This window comes from Ostrinia nubilalis, chromosome 15, assembly GCF_963855985.1.
Source record: "Ostrinia nubilalis chromosome 15, ilOstNubi1.1, whole genome shotgun sequence".
Lineage (NCBI taxonomy): Eukaryota > Metazoa > Arthropoda > Insecta > Lepidoptera > Crambidae > Ostrinia > Ostrinia nubilalis.
The window spans coordinates 12,748,309-12,773,909 of record NC_087102.1 but is presented as its reverse complement, the minus strand read 5'-3'; the positions used below and the strand labels follow the sequence as shown (position 1 = coordinate 12,773,909).

Genomic DNA, 25,601 nt, shown 5'->3' with positions numbered 1-25,601 from the left:
TTTAGCGCAACAAACACGCGATTGTCTAATTAAGACACAAGCGTCTCCTGGCGAGAAATTACATGAAAAGGTGTGACGGTCATCTAGATACCATTATAACCTAATAAGAATTCTTTCGAAGCATTACACTATTAAATTCTGTAATGGAACAACTCTTTTAATCCGTAATGGCATCACGTTGTCAGCTTATATTTAACAACGAAGCGAGCATACAATAGATGTAGATTTTATCACGTGCAAAGTTAATTTGGTGAAAAGCTTAAACGAAATCCTAAATACAACAGTTGCTAGTGAATATTGATATCATATTGTAATACCAGTAATATTGTCAAATTTCGAAGATGATTTATTGCCCAATCATTCACCAATTTATGTTCAACGTTCAGTTAGAAAATAGCAATGAAGTATTAGTTAAGAGTTAGAAATGTTTTACTTTTTAACCTCTAATGAAGTTCTGTTTTCACAGTAAAGTCAACTCTATTGATTGAGGTAATAAATTCAAGTTGTCCAAACATGTAACGCAGTTGCATACAGACGATTAAGTGCTTTGAAAATGTGTCAAATTCGAATGGAAACCGTCGGGTTGTGACGTAACGGCTAAGACAGCTGCCGTGCCATGTGTGGACAAGCTGCCTGCGCCCTCGTAGATGGAAAGCGATGATATAACGCCAGTATAGTATGATATTTACGATCATTACTTTGTAAATTAAAATATGATGAGGATGATATTTCAGTTATAAGAACCTCATTTAGGTGGACTAAACGCAGATGCCTAGTCAGAAGGAGATTAGAAGTAACGTCCCTGGGTAAATTTATTAAAATGTGAGCTTGAAATTGTACAGAGAATAAAATGGATTGAAATAAATGTGGCTATATTCGTCAAAGCCAATAACAAGAGTTTATTGAACAGCAATCGAACAAACAAGACAGGATAGCGCAAAAAAGGCGCGCAGGCGTGGCCCCTCCCTGGCTGTTGCGCACGCGTCGCGCGCGCGGCGCACCTGTCTTTGAAAAAGTTTAAATGCTATACTTATTGTATTTTTACGAAACCTTTAGCAATGAAATCGACTAGTTATTTTTAAAGTTCATCATAGAACGAACGAATAGATAATTTACACCCATTTCAAAAATATATTAAGCTTAAGCTTTGCAAGAAATTTTCATTAAAACGAGTGTAATAAAAAAATGGTTTAATGCCCAATATGGAGGTGGTAAGAATTTTAAAGATGCTCATAAAAATAATAGCCTAACAAAACGGTAGAGTCGCACCATTAATATAGCTCATTATGAAAGACTAATTAAGAGCCATGCGCAGGCGCACGGAGACGAACAACATTCCTCGGGGTACAGAAATAAAAATGATTGTAAATGTCATAAACAGTTTAGCAAATTATCTGTTAAAATAAGAAAAGAGTGAGAATTGTAACGGAAGAATATTAACCAGTGCAAACAAAACCGTATAAAGTTCTCATACGCCTGAGAAACACACTTGACAGACATCTTATTAATTGCTCTTTCAGAAGTATAAATTACAAATTCTGATGTTTATTACCGTTCGTATGTGGAATAAAAAGAAAACTTGAACGAAAGTGATATAGCAATCAACGCCATTATTGGTGAAAAATTATCGACCACACAGGCAGATCTGCAGCTGCAATTATTGATGAAGAAAAAGTAATTAAAATGTTTATAAGCACAGCGGGGACCGATGATACTACTAGTTACCGACACATTAAGTGCCATTGCGTTAAGTGTTGAATCAGGTAAGTAATGGATTGTATTTGCAATTAATATTTATTTTACTTTTCATATAGCATCCTTTAATTTATTGAATGACTATTTTAATAAATATTTTAATTGCATTCTGAAACCGATAAATTAATAAATGTAGTTTTAATCTTTCAGGTTGTGATAAAAAGTACTTTGAAGTAATAGATTTTCGTTTACCGTTATCTACTAGGTCACCGTATTTCAAATTGCTGTTTCCAAGGCAGTGTGATAAGACGTTATCAATCTAGATTCATTAAGAATTGAGTAATATTTAGTAATGAATTCAATTTAAAGGCTGTTTTGTAAACGCGCATATTATTCTCGCATCTCTGAAAATATTTCAATAACGATAAATTACGAGATCCAGAGCATAAAGTCTCTTGTCTCGGTTAAAATGCCATTGCGTTCTATGCAAATGTCTCGACCGATGCCGATTTCGAAACATCGGAGCATCGCAATCCGAAACATCTATCGAAGACCGTGAACATCGATTCGTCAGACGTGAATTAAAAAATGGATCCTCTCACTTTCAAGCCATTTGAAAATTTTAATAAAAAATAATAAACTAGTAACAGCTCGACCTTCGACGAATTTACAACATCGATTCATAATCAAATGCAAAGCACAAAATAGAAATGACTATTTTGTGCGCAAAGCAGGCGAATAGCGATATAACGTTTTCATAAAAACTTCAACGGTTAAATTAAATTACTGATAACATCAGGAAAAAAATATTTAATCGAGATTAATGCTGAAAGTTAATCCTAAACGCACGGTTATTATTTCGTAGAACCCGCGGCAGGTGATCTAATTTTCTTAATTTGAAATTACAAGAGTTTTTATAATATGCCACATTATTTCTACAGGATAATGAAGAAGATTAACATGTGATAAAAACATCTGGAAATGTTACGCCACTAATAATCTAAACTGAGCGCACTAGATTTGCATAAACAATGTATGAATTATTATCAATTAAATGTAGTGCGCATTCGAAAAGCAAAGGAAGTAAGAAGTGCCAATATCATACTAACTTACGGACCAAATAAACATGAGGGAGACGTTAGAATCTCATTAGCACATGCTTTACGTAATTGTTGCTGGACATGACCACCAAAAATAAGTCTAGCTATTTGTTTTACAAATCAGCCACATCACGTCAAAGCGGTGATGCAAACACAGCGAGAGGACATGAATAATGGAGAAATAAGGAGGTTATCAGTTCACGGAAAATGGTGAACGGTGCCACGTTCAACTAGCTCTATGACGAAATTAGTATCACGTCAGTGCGGCAAGGAAAATGCGAACTAACACGATCGGCAGACCACAAATGAACGTTAATTTAACCAATACATAAACTGATAAGTAAAAGTTATAAATAGATAAAAGTAAATGAGGAAAATAAAAAATGCATGAGCCATTTAAGCAAATCAATAAACTTCTTAACAAACCGCTAATGATAGATAACCGTGCGTGCGCTAATAAAGCGTTATTTCGTTACCTAAGTGATATCGAAGGCGGTAAACAAACAGAACGCGCAGATAATTCTCCAGCACACGAGAAACATATCAATCAAGCCGCCGAGAGCAAAGAATCCTATCCAGTGCAGTTTTATAATTGGACATCATCACGGCAGCCCAAATCGCGTAAGCGATCGCAATTACCACATGCGGCATTTACAAAAATACACGTTGTAATTGGCTTACGAATTTGCTTCATTAAATGACGGCGTCTATAAAAAACTGCTGTAATTCACATTGAGATCTTCTACCTCGGCGGAGTCGTGCGCGATGCTCACCGATGCCGATCCATCGTTCATCGATATCAGCCAATGAGGAAGCCGTCATGTAAATTGAAACGACTCAACTAACAATTACTGTTACTCCGGTCAGACGCCTTTCGGAGACAATGTCTTCACTGTTAGAAATGTACTAAACTTCGAGCATCTTTCACGCAGTTGTCTGCGCTTTCTTGTGCCATGGGAAGGCTGTATTTTAGGATTTATGTGCGTCATTGTAAATACAATGTTCGTGGTGAATACAATGCTGTCGGTGACTTTAACTTGCTCGAGCTTTACTTAGCACTCGAATATGTCATTTGTGTCACGTACTGTCGGTACAAGGGTTTTCAATGTATCCGAACAGTGGCGCGAGCATTCGTCTAGCGAAGATGTGGTGAAGTGTCCTTCAGATGTGGTTGTGTAGTCGAACAATGCAACGACGTGTGGAGTATAGATCAGTATTGTATCTATTGGAAATTCATCACACACATAATATCGGATATTGTTTGTGCTGTAATGTAACTTTTTCAAGTCATCACAAAAAATAGTTATTGCGTAGAAATAATAACGCATCAGCGAAGATTGGAGAATTACCTGTGAAATTGTAGATCTAGCGATATTTTTTTAAATATTAAATTCATTGTAATAAATAAAATTACTCGTAGTTGTATTAACTATTTATCAGATCAGTTAGATCTTAACCTAATTCAATTATTACAGCTGTGGCCGAATGAGTGTTGATTGAAGGCATCTCTGGACAAAAAATACAATAAATGTAACATGATCATATGTTTTTATTGATGAATAAATCCACTTTTAGGTCCCTGTGCTATCATTTTATCGTCCTGTCAAGTATTTATCAATTCACTTACGACACCACCGATTACTGATATTTGCTGATATTAATTGTTTAGCGAACAATTACTACAATGTCAGTACTTGTCATCCTAACTTATGGATAAAGGCGTAACATTAGAATTTATTAAAAGTTGTTAACGAGCGGTTAGCGTGTCCAGTTAAGAGAGAGTTTACGCTTCATATTGACATTGAATATTTTCCAGAATTAGATTTATCGGTCCGTCAGCATTATTATGAGAATAATTCTAGAGACGTCTGTGTAATATTCAAACATTACATTCGAGTTTATTTTGCAGGTAAATTAATTAATATTATGACTAAACCAAAGAGTTCTTCCACGTTTTGGATGTTTGCGACAAGACTAGTTGGGTCTTCAATCCCGAATAATTCTCATTCTCAAGTAAATAAAAGTAGGTGACTTATCCATTTGCTGCATTTATAATTTCTGTGGCCTGTGACCATTCACAACCACGACCGCACAAGTTCACGTATCTCGTCTTGTATCTTTCCATTCATTTATAATAATGAGGTCCGTCAGTCGTCACATTCACCACGCATGAGCGATTTAATTACTCGATCCTCCCGTATAAGGCCGTAAGTGAAAACCCTCTATTTCAGCATGTGAACATGAATACATTAGGCGGCATGCTAATGGCGTGTCAGTTAAGTCTCCCGGGCGCAATCTGTCGCGTGCGTAAGTGGTGTCACTTTCCCTCTGGGCTGTGCCCGCGCAGGTTTGACAGGGCTGACAGATTCTCATCCTAATGCTTGCTCCAGGTTGCTTTGAATAATTTTATTGCGCTAGTTCCAGACATGTTTAATATTCTGCAAGTCTTCCTTGAGTCTTCCCGTTGAAATTGATTAGACCTTGATTGAAAATGTTCATCTTACAGGAAACGTTCAAGCATTTTATAGTTTTTTTTTTTGGTCCTAAGCCTCGAAAACGCGCAGCCGTCGGAAACTCGCAGCTGTATTATGGAAATCATACGCTGCGCTTGCGTTAGGTCGAAACGAACCTTTGACTTTACTTTCTAAAAGACGCGGCAAAGTAACAATGAATGTTTTCCCTTTGGTAAATTGACGAACTACGCTCCGCATAAGAGTTAGATGTGACTTTGAATGAGTTGAATTGTTACCTTAATCTTTCAAAACAATAAGTCTTGCTTGATGATAGAGTACAGATTTTTGACAATGCAATTAATTTGCCCTTACTTAATTTGTTGCGGCAGGACTTCTAGCTTGGGCTGGCAACCCTAGTTTCTGTTTCAAAGGCGCAAGCGCTCTCTCGCGCGGAATTTCTCCCCACCCTACTTACTTAACCACCTGGGATGCTTTTTACGCAACGCTAAAATACATGTCCTGCCGACATACGAGAAAGAATACATTTGTCCATCATTTTCAAACTAAAATCGACTTTGTTTATGACCGCACGGTTCATGATTCCCTAATAAATTGCTTGTCCACTCAAGACACTGACTAACAAATTAGGTAAAGTTTTGAAATAGAAAAGATAGAATATTGCATTGCAAAAGCAGTCGCATTTTTCTTAAAGCATATTTCTTCATAGCTCGTAATCCGCGTGATGCCAATTAAAATTATATAATTCCAAGTCAATATAGGTGAAGATAAATGATCAAAACAACTTGTTCTTTTACTAGCGGAGAGCACGAAATGTGGTCTGTTTCCGTGGTTATAATGATGAAATTGGTTTTTATATTCGCAAATCTTTTGAATTTTGTGCCATGAGACATACAGTCCAGTCAAAGAAGAGTAGATTTTGTTGAAAAATTTATCGCACGTGTTTATCGTGATTCTTAAATTCCGTAAATAAATTAGGTCTACTACAAAATAAACTTTTAAGATTACTTTTTTTCGACTCCCAATCACAAATCATGACGCACGACGAACCAAAACGTTGCGGTTTTATTAACATTTGTACCTAAAAATGAGGATTAAAACTGTCTGGTAACAGTTATGAGGAATCAAGTTCAAGGTCTAATATGATTGATTGATACATAATAATTTAATGAAATAAGGTTTGTTTAATATATTTCGTATGATACTCCATACAAACATGCTGTTTCTTCTATCCAATAATAATTCAAGCTCGCATTTTATTTCCACAAGAACCATGTGTTTTTTGCCATAATTATGCATTTACTACGCAGGTGCCAGCGGTGGCTGAGTAATTTATAGTGTGCCTTTATGTGTTGAGTTCAAAATAATTACCATGCTCTTTTATAATAGGAGAGCAATAAATAAAATGCTCAAATGTGTTTTTCTATTAATATTTTAAACATGTTTTTAGCCTTTTAGGGCTAGTCAAAGTTAATAATACATTATAGTGAGCTTAGTGTTTCCTTTCCATAAATGTTGATTCAAAAGAATTTAAAATACCATAAATAAAGTTTGAAAAAATGCAATTTAAAATAAAAATATGTTTAACCATTGCTCGCTCGATTACAATATTAAGTACCTACTTATTGAAATGCTATTTTTATTTAAAGTTTAACAGATGCATGATCAGATGGTGTTATAATGAAAAGACTAATAAAAATGATATTATGTTATTCAAACACCACAAGATTGCATTTATATGAAAACTTGGATTATATTTGCTTCTCAATGTGTAGTGGATTTGAATCTTGCAAGAAGCAATGGTTTGTTAAATAACAACAAACACACTAATTTAATTTCAATAACAGTCAAGATAAAATAAAATAAAAAATAACCTGTTAACTAAAAATGTATTTGATAGTAAGTAGTATGTATTTAGTAAGCTATTGTCAGGATTGTAAAAATGATTGTGAGACAAAAACTATATAGGTAGGTACATTGTCAAAAATTTAAACAAACAGGAATAGTCGACAGCATGTCAGACTTTCATTTTTGTTGCATAATCGTCTGTCTTACAACGGGATAAGAAACAACTGTGTTTAGCTTGGTGTGCTGTCGTCCGTACCATAAATTAGCTTGAACACACATTTTTTTACAAACGGAATGAAATCATATTCAAGATGTAGATTAAAATTGGGAGCAGAAGGATAGAAATTGAATAGCATACCCCGGCTTGTATTTTATGTAGAACAGAAGAATTACTTAAAATAGATACATAACTATTAAGTGATCAATAGCGGTGAATAATAATTATTTGATAAGCGTAAATAGACGGTCATTATTTCAGTCTCAGCGAATACTTAGAAAAGTTGATTGCTTCGTTTCTGATTGTTGTTATAATTGGACTTAACATTATTAGATGCATTCATAATGATGAAATGAAATTACAGGTTAAAAAAATTAATTATGGTTATGCTAGCTTAGAGAATAATTTTTTGCAATAGGTATGCTTCGGAGCAATGAAATGAAAATAAAGTTATTAAAATAAGAAGTAAACTACCGAACTACCATGGCAAGAGGATTTAGCAAAAAAAAGTATTTTTATTAATAAGCGGAACATATTGATTTATGTTAATAGATCTTGATAAAAAAGTAATTGTAAACTGATAAAAGTAATCAGTTAAGCTTTTAAACGGGTTGCTCATGCGATCTATAGAAGTGTCTAGAAAATAAAATGTGATTTTTACTTCAGAAGTCATCAAACAACTGGGATAGAGGCATGGCAAATCAACAGTCTAAACTCATCACAGCAACAAAACAAGAGTTGCAAGTGACCTACATAACGCGCATTACAAAGTGCAGTAATAATATACTTTCAAGCATACGAGTCGAGCACGTTATCACCGTGCGAGACGCGGTACATACGGGGCACCATCGCCATACGATTCCTACACATCACCTGACGCCACCATATTACTATCCTCAACTTATTTACACTACTCATACAAGATTTTATTACATCTGCCACCTCTTCACAATCTTCTTACACCGAAGGCCAACGACTAGTACGCGTGCCGAGTTGACCGATGTTACCGACTAATCTTACAAAACACGTGTAAATCAAACTCTACCTTTATAATCAACTCGATCTCCGGGACGTCTCCGTTCGCTGTTCCATTCTCGGCAATTTCATCCGACATTGTGAACTCCAGAAACACTTGATTTGTTGAAAAAAATACTTTTCGCACTCAATTTACACACAACCGACACCTTTCCAAAACACCGACAGACTGACTTCAGACCAGTCATTTCGTTCGTCATTCGATTTACGTCAAATGGCTACTGCAGCTAATTTCAGGTCGGTTCATTGACTTTGTACAAGGTGTATTGCGCACTAAGTGTAGAATCTGACAAAAACCACAAAAACTAAGGAAGATAAACAAATAGCGCTAATCGTGATAAATAGGGATTATGTATAATCGCACAGCGAGTGTTGATGGTTCAGGCCACAGATAAGGATAGATGCAGCATGTGTCAAAATTTGTATGAAGCCGAGCGTGCCACTTTTTAAACGTCATTAGTGTCATTTTAGCGAATTTTAGTGATTGCCGCAACGTAAAAGTAATCGTATCATCGTACTGCATTCGCAAAGTCATCGAATGATATCGTGTGACTCGATTCAAAAATTAATTAATTCTTATAAAACTGATATTTTCAACCGACTTCAAAAAAGGAGGAGGTTCTCAATTCGACCCGTATGTTTTTTTTTTTTTTTTTTTCTATGTTTGTTACGCGATAACTCCGCCAATTATGAACCGATTTGAACAAATCTTTTTTCGGCGTATAGGTAATACCTCAAGGGTGGTCCCATTTAAATTTAATAATAAAAAAAACAACCCCCAAGGGTGGAAAATTGGGGATGAACTTTTTTATACGCAATATCTCCGCCGATTATAAACCAATTTGAACGATTATTTTTTTGTTGAATAGGTATTATCAAAAGGGTGGTTTCATGCGAATTTGAAGAAAATATTTCACCCCCAAGGGTGGAAAATTGGGGATGAACTTTTTTATACGCAATATCTCCGCCGATTATGAACCATTTTTTTTTGGTCTCAGTGTACTGCCTACCTTCAGTGGTAACATCAAGGTAATAATAAGTTAACTAAAAAGCAAGAAATAAGTAAAATTTTATAAAAAAAAATAAAACCGACTCCAAAAAACCTACACTAAAACGTAGAAAAATAATTACTAATTACCTACTTATTTATTAGGACGAATTATTAATATTTATGTAGGTATACCATGATTGATACTTTTGGAGTCGGTGCAGGCAAACTTTACATGTTTCATAATCTTGGCACCGACTCCAGAAGTATCAATCATGGTATACCTACATAAATATTAATTATTCGTCCTAATAAATAAGTAGATAATTAGTAATTATTTTTCTACGTTTTAGTGTAGGTTTTTTGGAGTCGGTTTTATTTTTTTTTATTTGTTAAATTTATAGCTAGTCTGACTGTGGATTAAAATAATTATGTAGCGGTAGACGTTTTCTACAATTCTACATTATTAATTTGGAAATAATATTTTTGTTGTGCCCAATGTTTATGAAAGTAATGATCGTTATTCCATTATGTTAAATAGTACTACTAGTAATTCATACTTAATTCCATACTTTTAAATATTATAGTAAGTAAATGACCTACTTTCATAAAATAAAGACTATTTTACTCAAGCTTTTTATTTTTAATAAATGTAAAAATGCGTAGTTTTGCCAATACGTTTTTTTTTCATAAAGCTAAGTCAGGTACCTAGTTTTGAAGATATTTCTAAACGACAAAATCTCGGGCGTCGTATACATAGTAGTAATAGTGTATACTGCGATCACTGACCTAACTTCTTGATTTGTATATTTCGACGTTATACAGTGCACTCTGTCTTCCGCGATCACTGATCTAACTTGTTTTATAATTCTTCTTCTGCTACTTTATTCTAATTAATTACATATTTGTTACTCGTTGCTGTTAATTACAATTCTCAATCCGTAAATAATTTCTTCTCTCTACCGTGTTCGTACTACTGTCCTCGTAAAATCATCGTAACCGTTTGTTGTAATCGGACTACATGAACATCACTCGACCATGTATGTCCATTTGGACATATCGGAATGGCACGCTTTGACTAGCAACTTGCTGTATCTACTCTAATCCATATCTGTGGTTCAGGCGATCAACTTTTAAGCGAAGATTAAAATGATGCGCTCACTTGAGAGCTCAGTCTTCTCTTACCAAATCTTTGATTATTTCTTTTGTCATTATGACACTAATGACATGACATTAAGTCAAATGTCAACTTGTCAAATGATTGCAACAAATAATTTTATTGCGTTTTTGTGTAGTTTGTAAATTTTATTCTCTATCAGCTATGAGTTCTACGGCTGAAGAATCATCTACTCCTAAAGAAATGACTTTCGCTGAAAAACAAGCCGAAAGAATGAAGAGACTTCGCTCTCTCCACACAGCGAGAAACGAAGCGAGGTCGCACAACCATCAAGAAGTTGTTGCTGAGGAAGCCAGGAATAAGTTGCCACCTAATTACGAAGCGAAACGTCGCCAAGCAGAGTGGTTGATGGAAGACCAGAAGAAGCGGGAGGAGGCAGAGAGTGAAGGGAAAAGTTACGACAGAGTGAAGCTCTTGAACATTTCTGCAGTGGAGGCAGAGCGTTTGGAACGTAAGAGGAAGAAAAAGAATCCTGATCAGGGCTTTTCCAGTTACGAACAGGCTACAGTTCGGCAGTATAACAGGCTCGTTAAAAATATGCCATCAGCTGACATGGAGCAGTATGAAAAACAAAAACAAAAGTATGGCGATGCATTTTATGGTGGTCCCAATGTGATATTGCATGGAATGCATGAAGATCGCAAAGATGCAGTGGACAGGATGGTGAATGATCTGGAAGGGCAGATTGCCAAGAGAGCTAAATACTCCAGAAGGCGTACTCATAATGATGACGCTGACATTGATTACATCAACGAGAGGAACGCTAAGTTCAACAAAAAGTTGGAACGATTCTATGGGGAGCACACAGCGGAGATTAAACAGAATTTGGAACGTGGTACAGCCATATAGTTCTTGTGCATCTGCAATGTTTTATTATAAGTTTTAAGAACTTTTATATTGTAAAGGCTAATATTACTTTCTAAAAATGTTGTCGTTTCTTTTCTCATACTCTGGAAAAGTTGTTCGACCAGGGCACCGGCCTATCTATTCAAATTAGGACCTAACTGTCATGTTTTTGGAGTAATATTTACTGTAAATAGTATTTTGTAAGATAATCTCTTGGGAAATAATGAAATTCAAAATATAAACAATTTCAATAACAAGTTTATTTTGATAAATGTGCTGATTAAATAAAAAAAATAGTACATAATATCAAATACATATTTTACATAATGTAAATAAACTATAAAAGCAATGTATACTTTTAAACAGTGTGTGACAAGTTCACTTATTTCCATGATGTACAATTTTTTCTGCTTGACTCAAGTAATTGACTAATTAATACTTGATTACTGTTTTCACTGATTACATTTTCCTATTAAATATTTATAAGTTTTTCATTTATAGCCCTATCTAATAAATTGTGTATACTTTTTACAATAACTCTTCAGTGTTATTTAAAATTGAAGTGTTAAAATTAACACTTAAAATTAATTTTTCTAACAAATAGTAAATTTAATATTATTTCATGTAGGATACTCAGAAGTCTGGAAAAGAATGTAAGTTAGGACATTTGACTATCTAAACCAGATTCTAAAGTTGAGAGTTATTTTATGTACTTATAAATGAATTGTATTATAGACAAAGGTATTATTACTTTCGATTTTTATGAATAAGAAACCTTTGAAGAGTAAAATGCCCTAGCCTGTTTTTCAATATTATTATGTAAAGCATTCTATATTTATAGTTGATGCTATACCTACATATTAAAATAATATAATTACGTATTTATATAAAATGAGCACAAGTTTTATACAGAAAGAAATGCTTAATAATGTTTACATATCATAATAAAATTTGAAGTTCGGAGCTTCGACTAGAAATCACAGTGTTTGTTTTAATTAATAATTATAACTTTATTGCCGTAATCTCAAATTTATTAGGCGTTACCCTAATGTGATGTACAAATATTGCGAAATGTTCTATACTTAGATACTTTTTGAGTTCATAGAACTCCAAAAGTACTTATAATGTTTTCAGAGTTCGATTCTTCAGTCAAAAGTTTTATCAGTTTGTTCCAACAAAGGAGTGGAGTCGCGGGAAGTTGCTGATGCTATAATATTATTTAGTTATTTTCTGCGTTATTTTACTTAAGAAGCTCTTAAAATGTGGAGATAATACCCTATTGCCTATTGCAGAATAGAAACAAAAACTAATGCATTGCGTCATCGTGATGCTCAGTAGGTAAGTATTTTATGACCAGTACCTACAATTCATTACCTACCCGCAGACTAGGTAGGTAGGCCTAGGCACTAAGTGGAACCTGAAACGGTTCCTTTTATCCCTAAGCCCTAATGTAAGTATAGGCTGAAATAAAGGTGACAGTAAAAATTTACTCTAGGCCCTATAATTAAAACCTATAGACGCTGATATTACTAATTTGGTGATGGTTCTTGGACCAAGAGTCTTGGTAGCTATTGCACCATCTGTGTATGCTGGGGTGGTCGTCTGTTTCTAATTTGATAATGCTTGATTTCGTCCGAGAATCTCTGCCCATAGCTATTGCTCTTTGCCATCCTGCCTTGTTTTTACTTCATCATCATTAGATAGACCCATCAGCGTTTTTTTCTTGAAGTTGGGGACTGTTTGTTCTGAACTTCTGACATGGCAAACCATAGCGCCAGGTGACTACTATATCATACGTAACTAACACTACGGCTAGCCACGGCTGAGCGTTTTACCAAACCACTTCGTTTGATTCTGAATCATTCTTATTTTGTGCGGAAGTGGACAGTTAAATTGCATTTCAAATACCAAATAAATATAAAAATGTACATATAAGTTGTACCTATCTACTACCGTGTAATAGACTTTTCTGTGAAAAATATCAGAATGCTCTACGATCAACATAGCGGGGGAGAATGCTACTATTCTGATCTGTATGATTCTGAAATATTAATATACCTAAATGGGTGGTCGAGTGATTCGAGAGGTATTGAAATACTCTAATAACTGTAGTCTTACCAATTATGTAAAGAAAATAAACCATTTTCACGGGCAAATCTTGACTCTTTCTCGACCTAACAGTTTGGTGAATAAATTAAATCAATCCCAATGCGAAATATTTGAGAAACAGATTAAATGTGAGAGATTATGCATATTTATGACGTTAGATCACAATATTTCCGTTATTAAAATATAGAGAGACTTTCCATTTATATGTGTATAACTATAATAGATAGTGGATAAGAAATATCATAAATTTATCCAATCCTTGACTGTTTTTCTACGTAGGTATTACTTACACAGTCTGCACTATTAAAAAGCCATATTTATTTGTATTATTGTTAAAATGTATGGGTAAGGCTTACACCCAAATGATACATTTTGTAGATAATGATAAATTTCATAATATCTCCGAATACAATAAAATTAATCTGTAATTTAATTTAGTTCCTAAATTGAATTCCGATACAACTTTGTGTTTACGTAATATTATTTTACCTAAATAATTGGCAATAAAAAGAAGCTAAATGGCGGAAGCAGTTTAGCGACAGTAATCGCTTTTAACATTTTTGAAAATAACGTATATAATTTACAATACAATGTATTGTATAGTAACGTGTTTAAAAAGCGTAAACAATCCTATCCGAAAGGCCAGTGATTCTTGTGCTCAGACAATAAATTTTCGAACGCGAACAATGTTGAAACATCAAAATGTGTAAAATACTTCCTACATCCGTAATTTATTAGTTGGTTCAATTTGATGAAAATAAAATATTATTACCTACAAAAATTTTTAGTATTTCAGCACTAGAATCACTCCTTTCGCATCGGACGGTTTTTTACATGCTGTATACACGTTGCATGTAAGTCAACATCGGGGTACAATTTCCTTAACTTTCTAAAGGTAACTGTATATAAACTTATATGTAATTCGAGTCCTATCCACCTTAAGTGCAGTGTAGAAATGTAAATAACCAGCCGTTATCCGCATTTGGCACAACAGAGCACTCAGAGAGAATAGGAAACAATCAACGTAATAAATATTTATTCGTGCAGGTTTTGGAATGTGTTAAATCAAAATTGTATAACAAAATCAGACTTTTCCGCGTAACTAACTACCAAATGCGAATATCACAGATTCGTTCATCAATTTGTACTACTGCACTTAAGATAGGCTACGTATCATCCGGTCGCCAGCATTCATAATACCCATGAGCGAACAATTTCTGAAAAAGACAATTTCGAATCAATAAGCCAATTGTGTTGCCAGTTTCCAATAATAACAAGTCGATTAGTATTTTTAATGGTAGCGCCAGAAATATTAATTTGTGATGTAGTCCGTGTATTTAAAGTAAGCTTATATAAAATGCGTTTTCCTAATTAATATTGATGAACTTACTCCGCCGTCCTGGCATTAGGCGAACTGTAATTCCGTCGGGCGCTCGAACTGTACAAACAAAAATCTATTATTGCTCGAATGGAGATTCCTGGTTAAGTCATGTTAAATCATTCCACAGACGACAACGTGTTAAGGATTAATAGGAGCAAAAACAACTCACCTTGCACGAGGATAAGAAGCGAAATTAAAATAAGTTTGCTTGCTAATAAATTTATTTATTCCCTGATATACATAAAATTCATCACAATTTACAATAACACTACACAAGGCTCTAAGTACAGTTGTACTGAATACTTTATAAGATGTAGGTACCTATTTATATTTTACAAAGAATTTAAAATCATGTGTATGACTGTTATTTTTCTATAAAATAGCTACCGTAAAATTTCAAAATGTTTCATTTGTGCACACAAACGTATTGATTTCATTGTGCGGAAGACGAAATTACTAACGAAAATACTTTTTCCTATAAGCTTTAACTTTTAATAAATATTTAAAACTCAGGACATTTAATTTTAACAATATTGCGGAATAATTCCATCCTTATTATACTTAATTGTAAATCTACAACACCTTAAATAAAACAAAATTTAAACAATAATTTATGTATCTAGAAGTTTAAAAGATGGAAAGACAAATTGCCTTGCCTATCACAGTTAAATTCGATAAAAATAGAGCAATTATTACACCTGTATGAAAACCACAAAGTCTTTAGAATAATTCTTAAATAGAATACCTCTAATCCCATGAAGTTAACTTTGATAAGTACACTTGTGAAGAATGCTTGAAATTATTATAGTTATAATTATTACTTCATAAAAAAAAAAGAATGATCAAATCTGAAACAAGTTTAAGTGTTGAATCGCATAGTTTCATTTTAATTAATTTTCTCACTTGCTACCGTGTAAAAAAGCCTCGCACGTGACATTGGCGAAACAAGTGTGTTTACGGTGGCGAAAAACTAAAATTCATCGCCGATAACAAATACGAGACAAACGAAGTATTGCCAGATACACGTTAACCTGAATATTATTGTAAAATAAATATTTTGAAAATACTTTATCGTGAGCAAAACGGTCTTGTTGAGCAGATTAAAATTTTAACAGGCAATTAAATAATTTATACAAGATTTTTGGCAAGGCGCGATAGTAGTCTTTTAGATGAGATCGTGTGATGTCCCACAATTTGACCAGTCAACAAGTGATGTTTTAATTTCCTCTTATAATATTAAGAATATAAACAATAAATAGTTATTTCCATTTATGTAGCTAATAATTTCACAAAATAATTTCAACCTAGCCTATGAATAAAATAAAAGGAATAAAGTAATTTATGCCTACTTTAAAGATTTATGTACAAAAGGCACAAAGCAGCATTCCAATAATATGATTTCATATAACCTTATATGCTACTCGTTACTTGCGATGTAAAAGCATTTGTAAATATATCTTCAACAACACTCGCGTCAAGTGGCGACCTTTACCACGTCTACTTATTTGGAATGCTGCCTGTAGTAACTCTTAACTCAGAAATAAAGATTGTTAATGAAGTCAAATATAACAACAACACACATGCAAAGATCCAGCTTGAACACTCAACAAGTACTCAAACAGGTTACATTGACATATAAAACTATAAGTAACTTATACAAAGAAAATCCAACAATGATAATAGTCTGTTTCCGTTGGCATTTCCTTAGAAAGTTAATGCATTCACAAACATGCCAGGGTTACAACGCTAAGCACGTTTCAAAGTCTTCAAAATTAGCCTCAATCGGACACTTGAAAGTTTAAAAGTCAGGCACTCGGTAACACTGAAAAATCACTGAACACTTAACACATAGGCATAAAGGAACTCGGGTTTAGCAGTTGAGTTTTGGTAAGGCACTGAGAAAGTCTTCGAGGTCGGTGTCTGTGTTGGTTAGTTGTTTGTTGGAGCGGATGGATCGGGAGGAGTCTCGGAAGGACCCGAATCCCGAGTCCTGCGTTCTGGGTGGGGACGTACCTACGATCCGGGGCATCTCGCATTGCTCGCACTTGTTTAGCAGCGGGTGGTTGCGGAAGGTGCAGAGATGGCACTGCCAGGAGGCCGACGGCTGCTGCCCGGTGTAGATGTTGCTGTAAAAATTGCCGGAGTCATCTCGCTCCCTCTCCCGTTCTCGCACTGGAATTGTGTTAAATAAACATTTGTAAATACAAAGAACATTCAGTAGAACCTCATCAGAGGGCTTAGGCCCAGAACAGACGGTGAAACGCAACTGCAACGAAACTGCAACTGTGAACGTCAGAATGGCGGGTGTATGGTCACAGAAATGAATAATATAAATATGAATTTTTAATACCTGAGCTGTACCTTTATGTACCTTTAGTTATTAATTTTGTACTTCCCTAATACGGGAACAATTTAAATTACAAAATGAGCCGCCAACCTGATATCAGGTTGGCGGGTGTATGCTGAAATTGGACGAAACAGGTAAGTTATGGTTTTCTTATATTTACCATTATTTAGTACCTCAAATGTACCTCACAAATATATTATGACAAACCAAATGCGACGAATAATTAACGAGAAAATTGATACGAAAAATTTGATGTCCACTATTTTTTTGATGGCCACCATTTCTTTTAACAAGTTAGAAAGTTGACACTGACACAGATAATACATACCATACAGATATTTTTTAAGTCTGTTTTTTATGGCATGCACACTTGTGCATTTGCCAATGCCAATACTTTCCTAAAATCTAAAAGTATTGATAGTAGCGCCCTGCTGTAAATGTCATAAGGTTGTCCAACGTGGCAATAATAGGGATGTTGACTGGGTAATGAAATCGAAATTCTATTCAGTCCGTCAGACAGATAATAAAAATATTTTGGAGACATTTTTTTTTTCATAATCTAATAATTACAGTATTATATTGAGTTGAAATGTCGCGTGACGTCACTTTTGAGTAAAAAATCTACTCAAGCGTGACGTACCGCGCCAATTCAACTCGATGTAGGACTGTTATTATTTAATTATGAAAGAAAATAAAAAATATGAGTTTAATATTTTCTAGTTACTTACAAACAAATTGTATGCATGAACATATATTTTGTTTGTATTGGACTGGGTGTTTTCTATGTACATGTATGATTTAAAAAGAAAAGCATTTAATATGTTTATATCCGTTGTCTAGTACCTATAGTACAAGCTTTGCTTAGTTTAGGACTAGAAGCGCAGTCTAAAATGTCCAAGGATATTATTTATTTATTATTTCTTATTCTTCAACAGATAATCAAGAGAAAGAGGTATTTATTATAAATTGCTCTTCCAGCATTTCAATTTTATTATTCAATCTTGCTTGATGATTAATAATGATTTTGCTTGATGAAATATTATCAAGTTTCTTTACATGGTTACAACATTTTCACCATTCCTTTGCACCAATTTGTGAGATTCACCTGTAGGTAAACCTCAATAAAGCAGCTATTAAGAAAGAAAAATACTTAAAAATAAACATAACCCTCTTTCTGACGCAGTCGGGTAATAAACTAAATGTAATCTTAACATTTCAGTCCGACTTACCTGTCAACTCAACGACGTGCTTTAAAATCAAAGATTGAGTTTAAATTACGCCATATTTTACAATACACATTGAAAACAATATAATTCGCTTGAGTTTTTTTTTATATTTTCACAAAAATAACAAATAATCACAAAATTTCTGCAGTGGTTGACAAATCTCGTAATTTGTTTTGACAGGTGACAATAAAGCCATAGACAATTTCCTTATGAAAGCCACACTTTTCCAATATTTTTGTTTGCCATGAGATTCTGGTAGACCTATACAGGAGAGCACTTGGCACTACTATCAATCAATACTTTTAAAGGCTAAATGACAAATTTTCAATTATTTGTCCGTCAGACAGATATTAGAAAATATTAAACTCTTATTTTTTATTTTCTTTCATAATTAAATAATAACAGTCCTACATCGAGTTGAATTGGCGCGGTACGTCACGCTTGAGTAGATTTTTTACTCAAAAGTGACGTCACGCGACATTTCAACTCAATATAATACTGTAATTATTAGATTATGAAAAAAAATGTCTCCAAAATATTTTTATTATCTGTCTGACGGACTGAATAGAATTTCGATTTCATTACCCAGTCAACATCCCTATTATTGCCACGTTGGACAACCTTATGACATTTACAGCAGGGCGCTACTATCAATACTTTTAGATTTTAGGAAAGTATTGGCATTGGCAAATGCACAAGTGTGCATGCCATAAAAAACAGACTTAAAAAATATCTGTATGGTATGTATTATCTGTGTCAGTGTCAACTTTCTAACTTGTTAAAAGAAATGGTGGCCATCAAAAAAATGGTGGACATCAAATTTTTCGTATCAATTTTCTCGTTAATTATTCGTCGCATTTGGTTTATCATAATATATTTGTGAGGTACATTTGAGGTACTAAATAATGGTAAATATAAGAAAACCATAACTTACCTGTTTCGTCCAATTTCAGCATACACCCGCCAACCTGATATCAGGTTGGCGGCTCATTTTGTAATTTAAATTGTTCCCGTATTAGGGAAGTACAAAATTAATAACTAAAGGTACATAAAGGTACACCTCAGGTATTAAAAATTCATATTTATATTATTCATTTCTGTGACCATACACCCGCCATTCTGACGTTCACCTGCAACTGCTAGTTACTTTTGAGTTGCATCTAAGTTTCTGTCATAACGTCCGTTGAGAGACTACACATGACGCGACCAGTTTGAAACTTTCAGTTTCAGTGTCATTCATAAGAATCATCAGAAAGTTGACCACGTCCCGAGATTTGAAATTCGAAGGAAAGCTCGCGTTTCGTCGGTTTATATGAAGTTACAATACTGTATGATATTATTACCGTGGTACAGAGCCAGTCAAGTCAGACTTGTGATTTTGTAAATCCTAATAGCCTAACATTGCAGAACACTTCTGAATATTGCCTGTTTGTTTTGATGAAATTTGAATATTGTCTTGTTTTTCTACTCTGTTATAATAACAAACAAAAGACAATAAAGTAATAATATTATGTTCTTGGACATTATTATGTAAGTCTACAATCTACATTGATATTGCATAACATGCCTATGTCCATATACAAAACCACAAAGAATTTGATCACTGAGCCAAGCCAGCCTCTTTGTGGTCAAACAACCGGTTATGGGAAAAATACATTTCATTGTTATGTAAACAAGATAAACACGTCATATTGCCAATTTTAGCAGTAAAACATAAATTAGAGTTATTTGCTCAAAGCGGAATGTATAAAATATAATTTCTACAAGTATGAACAGAATCATACAAAGTTAGATAGATCCCCATTGCATTGGGTCCCCATTCAACATATTATGTCGTGAATCACGGTGACGAAAGCAACAATACTGGTTTCTAAGCAAATATTTGGGACGTAATAATGTTATCGACGGTCGATGGGGCAGCAAAGTTCTGAAGTGGAAGCCTCGCAGCGTGCGACGTCCACCCACAAGGTGGACCGACGACCTCATAAAGGTAGCAGGAAGGCGCTGAAAGCAGGCCTGTACCAATCATTGGGAGAGGCCTATGTTCAGCAGTGGACATCCTGTGGCTGAAATTATGAATGTTTTCGACAAAAGCTTACCGTTTCCCGTCATTTCTAGCCGCTTAGCCATGGTATCGCACTGGTCTCGCAGCAGTTCGACGTATTCTCTCAACTTCTGCGTGGCAGACGGCGGCGGGAGCGGCGCGGCCAATATCTGGGTCTCCCGCTTCAGCTGCGCCAGATGGCCCTTCTCCTGGGATAGTGCTTTGACTAGACAATCGAGCCGCTGCTTCTGGCGTTCGATGAGGGAACGATCTGGAAGATTTGTGGCTGTATTAGGATAACGCTTGAATACCATCACGTCATTTGGTCTACTGCAGGTGGATGACCCTCTCTAATTTACTAGAGGCAAATGGAGGATTTGGCTTACACTACCTATGCTGAACTCTTTTAAAGTTTGTGATGTAGAAATGTGAGATAATGTGTATATTAATCATGGACTTCTGTACAAATTCAAAATGAGTAAACAAATCTCTTAAAGTTTAATGAATACAATTTGATCCATTGTTTTGTTTTTGTTTGGTGAACAACAACAGTGATTTAAAAAAAGTTTTCCTGGTGTGTGTATGTGCCCTTGATCAGAATGCAGACACTGGGTGACCGGTGAAGGTTTTATTCACCTTGAAACAAAATTGCCAACAGGGAAGTCCTGTCTGTCGCCATTTATAGGGCTCTGCTGATATGGATGAGAGGATGTAATTTTGTGATAATAAATACATTATAATAAAAATATGGAATGTATGTAGGTACCTACTAAAATAAATTACAAGAAAATGGATTGTGGACAAAAAGAATCACAACAACAACAAAAGAAAATATCATACCTGGTGTAGATCCTGGGGGCTCAGGCGCTGATCTGGCCGGCCGAGGAGTCTCAATCCGGGACGGTTGCGACGGCGGCGGGGGCGCGCGGCGTCTGGGCGGCCGCGCCGTGCTCGGGCTCACCGTCACCGTCACGTGCCCCTCGAAACCCCCCTCGTCCTCACCCCCGCGGGAATCACGAACCGGACTCGCCATGCTAGAAGTCGGCGTACAAACGGTCAAATTCACTGATGTTATAGCTCTCGGACTATCGTAATCCTCTAACCATGGATCGTCATACGCGCGACTCAAGTCCATATGACAATTCACGTTCACTGATAAATTCAGCGGATACACTCGCTCTTGTCGGTACAGCGGACTGGGTTTTGCACTTTGACTTTCATGTTTCAGTGAAGGAACCGGGGAAACTGTGTGGCTCACGTCAGGTTCTGGCTCTTTTAGTGTCTGTTTAAATGCAATATCTGGGTTTGGTTTGATAAAGTCAAGTGTGTTTGGACGTTTCGGTTTTTCTTGATGTTCCGGTTTCGGTTCAGGATCCTTTTTGTCTTCGGGCTCCTCCTTTTTTATTGTCTTCTTCTCCTTTCCTTTCTCTAATCTCTCATGTAGATTGCTTTTTATCTTGTTGCTTTTAAGTATTCTGTAATTTGTGCTCTCTGGTTGTTCCAAGTTCTTATCAAGAGGTGCACTATCAGCTGTAGGTTTTTCCTCCTTTACATTTTCATTTGTTAATTCCAAATCACTTGGAGACTCAACACTATACTTGGCAAAGCAATTGTCAAGGTTGATGGTAATAGGAGATGTGTTGTTGTTGCTCCTTGGGGTTTCTTCTACTGTTTCCACAACATTCTGGTTGGCATCAGTGTTTACCTTCTTGTCACCGTCGTCGGAGTCATTGGAGCTAATGATCGCAGTCTGTGGCCCTTGGCAAGTGATGGACTGAATTGGCGTCGACTTGGCAATCTCATGCTTGACTATGGGTTGATTGCGACACTTAGATGGCGGGTTGAGCTTGAGCTCGTTAAGCTGGCGCGCCGCGGCAGACGAAGAGGCATGGTAGGCGTGTGTTAGGGAGGCCTTGACTTCGCTGTGGAGGTGAGTCTCGCAGGCTTGCTTGTCGTGACAGTATAACTCGATAGTGTTGGACACAACATGGTCGGGTACGCCGGGGAACTTCTGCTTTAGCTCATGGAACAATTGCATAAGCGATATATTAGTGCAGGCACACGGCGAGGGGCTCGTCGCGCTGTCGGAGGGGGCAGACATCGCCGCCCATCCTAGCGGGACCAAACCGCTCCGCCGCGAATCGTACCTTCACCACTATGCGGCGAATCTCTTCCCACTCATTGGCAAAAACAATCAAACATTTTACTACCCAACTTTACACTGTAAATAACGTCCCGCAGTCGTCGTGACGTCACAAACCTAAAAACCACAATTCTACACAGTTACGTATACGTACCCCGACTTCTGCGATTACTAGCGTTCATGTCTTGTTAATACAAAAAGTACACATGTGACGAAGAAGGACATTTAGCGACGGAAAGTTGCATTTTTGTATCTTTTGTTATCATACCAAAGCAATATTTCGAAGTGTTGCAAAATACAACGAACTGAAGCTATATCCCAATAACAATTTACCAACTTAAAGATATTATTTTAACACTTTTTAGAGTAACTTACTAAACAGTTTTAAAGTACAAAGGCAATAATTATTGTGCCCAAAAATAAATTAATAAATCGCAATACTTGTCAAACCAATTCTGCCATTTTGGTTAGTCATAGAGTGAGAGGATGTTTTTTATTTTATTGATTGGAGCTTGGCATATTGTGTAAAGTATTTTGGTTGATTAATGTTATACTTACAGAAAGATCTTCAAACAGTCGAAAACCTGAAAATAAAGAATACAATACTTTATTGTTAGGAGTTTCATTAGAAAATTGCTGTAAATTGTAATAATTAAGATTTGAATTTGAATGATTTAAAGACTTCGTTGTTTATGGTTCTCACCAAAGAGCATAAAAGAGTGTTCTCACCACATTTCCGGTTGTCACTGTCAGTGTCAGTCAACCAGTCAGCTGTCAATTTCTATTGGATCTAGTCTTTGTTTTTCTCTCTCTTGTATTTTCGAAAAGGAAAAAGGCTGAATTAGTTAATTCTGTAAACATGGTAGACGACTTGAGGAAATATTTGAACCATCTACTTGAAAAGTATGCACCTCTATCCAGTCTAATACCTGCGTTGATGCAAAAACAAGTTGTTCAAAGTTGGTGTTATTTCAGGGTAAATGGACTTCACTGTATTTTGATTACTGACCGTGATGGGGTGCCGCTGGTGAGGTCGGTGACGGAGCGCGCGCCACAGCTTGCCTTGCGACCGAACTTCATCTCCACCTTCGGCATGGCGACCGACCAAGCTAGCAAACTGGGACTGGGCCGCAACAAGACTATCATATCAATGTATTCGAGTTATCAGGTGATTACAGCATTTGTATGTCACAGTGGACATCTTACTTGGAATTCTCATCCATAATCTTGATATGTGGGCGTATTTGTAGATTATCAATGAGTTTTGGTTGATCCATTTCCTTATTTTTTGTTTTTATTACATCCTTTATTCCAAGAAATCAAATGGATTTCCAAATTTTACATTTTACTTAGCTTATTATTTAACTAGTAATGATTTTTTCCAGGTGATACAAATGAACAAACTGCCTTTAGTAATAACCTTTATTGGTAGTGACAACTGCAACACTGGCCATATACTATCCCTCGAGAGCCAAATAGAACCGTTCCTGAAGGACTTAGCAGCCATTGTGGCTGAGACACCATAAACCTAGAATTTGTTTATATTTTTATATCTGTTTTTTGTATGTTTTCAAGATGTAAATAATGCTAGGTATAAGGAGGATTCTAGTATAAAAATATATTACTATATTGTCTCATTAAGGCCCGATTCGACCAAACTCTTATTCAAGAATAACTCAATCACAGAATAAATCGTCACTTTTGACATATTTCCCATACTGAAACTGTCAGTGTGCCAGTTATACCAAGAGTTATTCTAGGATAAAAGTTTGGTCGAATTGGGCCTTAATCTATTAATAGAAATAACTAAAATATTATTTGGATCATATGCCAATATAACACTGAAGTTAATTGTAAATTTAGTATGCTAAATCCAAGATGCTAAGACACACCTGAATTAGATTAAGTAATTCCCCAGCTCATTAATTTATGATTTAATTATTTTGAAACTTGTTTAAGTGTAAAATAACACTTTTGTGGCCTTCTATTGAAATATTCTGCAAAATCTCTACAGTATATTGAGAGTTCAGAATCTTTAGTGTGTCTTTAACTAGATTCAACTGTAAAGTTGATTTATAAACACTTGAAAATTCTTAGTGAAATGTTAGTTTCTTAAAAGATAACAAGTTGTTTGAACATAACGAAAAATTTATAGATAATATTGATTTTAACTGTCCATATAATAAATACCCCCATGTAACTTGTAAATACACACAAGATATTATGTTATTATAAAATGGGATTAAATAAATGTAACATAATTAAAAACCAATTTATATTTGCTGTGTATTTTATTGATTACTCTATCTTTTGAACAATTCTTTTGGTTCATCCATAAGAGATAACTTTAAAACATAATATCTTAATGAGTAGGTATTCTTTATAAACTGAAATCAAATCAATTTTAAGAGTAATAATACAATCTAAAGTGTTTTCTATCTTATCATATTCAAAGTACTCTCAATATTTATCATTAGGTGTCTTTTTCAACTCATTGTAAAGTAGTAAAGTTTAAAAAAACACTAACACCTACAACTCGATACCTAGTGATAGAGATAATTTATTATCTTTTATTTATTAGTTTAGGTGGTAGGAGATGCTATAATATTTAATTACTACCATGGACCTATAAAAAAAGGCGGACGGAACTCGCGCTACAACAAAACTGTGACGCAAAATTTTGGCGTTTGTCTATTGTGTGAGTGAATTTAGGGATGCCATGTTAGCTAAAACATTTTACCCATTTATTTTAAGAAAAACATAGATCGGCAGATGTTACTTGGGAATGTAGACAGAATTATTCCGTGCCATTTTAAAAGGATGAAAGGTGAATGCGTTGAGGTAGACGCGAAATTTTCAATGTTCAAATTTTCTTACATTGTTTGCAAGTCAGTGTGTAAGGGTATACATACATAATGTTGATCAAAAATGATTCACGCAGTTACAAATTACGAATCTTGTGTACATTATAATC

The 25,601-nt window shown here is 35.1% G+C and overlaps 4 protein-coding genes across 8 annotated transcripts in view; 2 read left to right on the top strand and 2 right to left on the bottom strand.

Annotated features, from left to right (window-relative positions):
* The window catches only part of LOC135078973 (chloride intracellular channel Clic), a 42,186-nt gene extending 33,632 nt beyond the window's left edge, over window positions 1–8,554 (bottom strand). For both annotated transcript variants that reach the window (XM_063973580.1, XM_063973581.1), the window contains exon 1: window positions 8,377–8,554. In XM_063973580.1, the coding sequence (XP_063829650.1) occupies window positions 8,377–8,445 (69 nt within the window). In that variant the 5' untranslated portion in view covers window positions 8,446–8,554. The remainder of the gene's footprint in view (window positions 1–8,376) is intronic.
* A 2,020-nt stretch (window positions 8,555–10,574) lies between these two features.
* LOC135078971 (pre-mRNA-splicing factor Syf2) lies at window positions 10,575–12,359 on the top strand. The gene has a single exon (XM_063973578.1). It carries the CDS (start codon window positions 10,676–10,678, stop codon window positions 11,378–11,380), a length of 705 nt encoding a protein of 234 aa, XP_063829648.1. The 5' UTR covers window positions 10,575–10,675; the 3' UTR covers window positions 11,381–12,359.
* Window positions 11,616–23,726, bottom strand: LOC135078970 (uncharacterized). Of its 4 annotated transcripts, none has more exons than XM_063973577.1 (5): window positions 21,325–23,179; window positions 20,540–20,755; window positions 16,881–17,039; window positions 14,877–14,924; window positions 11,616–14,703 (listed from the first exon to the last, which is right to left on the bottom strand). In XM_063973577.1, exons 1-5 carry the CDS (start codon window positions 22,583–22,585, stop codon window positions 14,678–14,680), a joined length of 1,710 nt encoding a protein of 569 aa, XP_063829647.1. In that variant the 5' UTR covers window positions 22,586–23,179; the 3' UTR covers window positions 11,616–14,677. The 4 variants fall into 4 exon arrangements, with proteins under 4 accessions (XP_063829647.1, XP_063829644.1, XP_063829645.1 ...); XM_063973574.1 differs by lacking the exons at window positions 11,616–14,703; window positions 14,877–14,924 and adding exons at window positions 23,186–23,211; window positions 23,637–23,726 and having other exon boundaries at window positions 15,071–17,039; window positions 21,325–22,744; XM_063973575.1 differs by lacking the exons at window positions 11,616–14,703; window positions 14,877–14,924 and having other exon boundaries at window positions 15,071–17,039; window positions 21,325–22,744; window positions 23,003–23,179.
* LOC135078972 (ragulator complex protein LAMTOR3 homolog) lies at window positions 23,376–25,240 on the top strand. The gene is made up of 3 exons (XM_063973579.1): window positions 23,376–23,530; window positions 23,603–23,795; window positions 24,013–25,240. The coding sequence occupies exons 1-3, from the start codon at window positions 23,487–23,489 to the stop codon at window positions 24,151–24,153; spliced, it is 378 nt and encodes a 125-aa protein (XP_063829649.1). The 5' UTR covers window positions 23,376–23,486; the 3' UTR covers window positions 24,154–25,240.
* Window positions 25,241–25,601: the final 361 nt, after the last annotated feature.

Bases quoted from the DNA above. Each gene is read 5' to 3' on its own strand.
- LOC135078971 (XM_063973578.1), top strand. From the start codon at position 10,676: ATGAGTTCTACGGCTGAAGAATCATCTACTCCTAAAGAAATGACTTTC.
- LOC135078972 (XM_063973579.1), top strand. From the start codon at position 23,487: ATGGTAGACGACTTGAGGAAATATTTGAACCATCTACTTGAAAA. The intron at 23,531-23,602 runs GTATGCACCTCT...GTGTTATTTCAG, and splicing joins TTGAACCATCTACTTGAAAA to GGTAAATGGACTTCACTGTA. The intron at 23,796-24,012 runs GTGATTACAGCA...GATTTTTTCCAG, and splicing joins CAATGTATTCGAGTTATCAG to GTGATACAAATGAACAAACT.
- LOC135078970 (XM_063973574.1), bottom strand. From the start codon at position 22,585: ATGTCTGCCCCCTCCGACAGCGCGACGAGCCCCTCGCCGTGTGCCTGC. The intron at 20,756-21,324 runs GTATGATATTTT...CAAATCTTCCAG, and splicing joins GCCCCCAGGATCTACACCAG to ATCGTTCCCTCATCGAACGC. The intron at 17,040-20,539 runs GTAAGCTTTTGT...ACACAATTCCAG, and splicing joins GCTAGAAATGACGGGAAACG to TGCGAGAACGGGAGAGGGAG.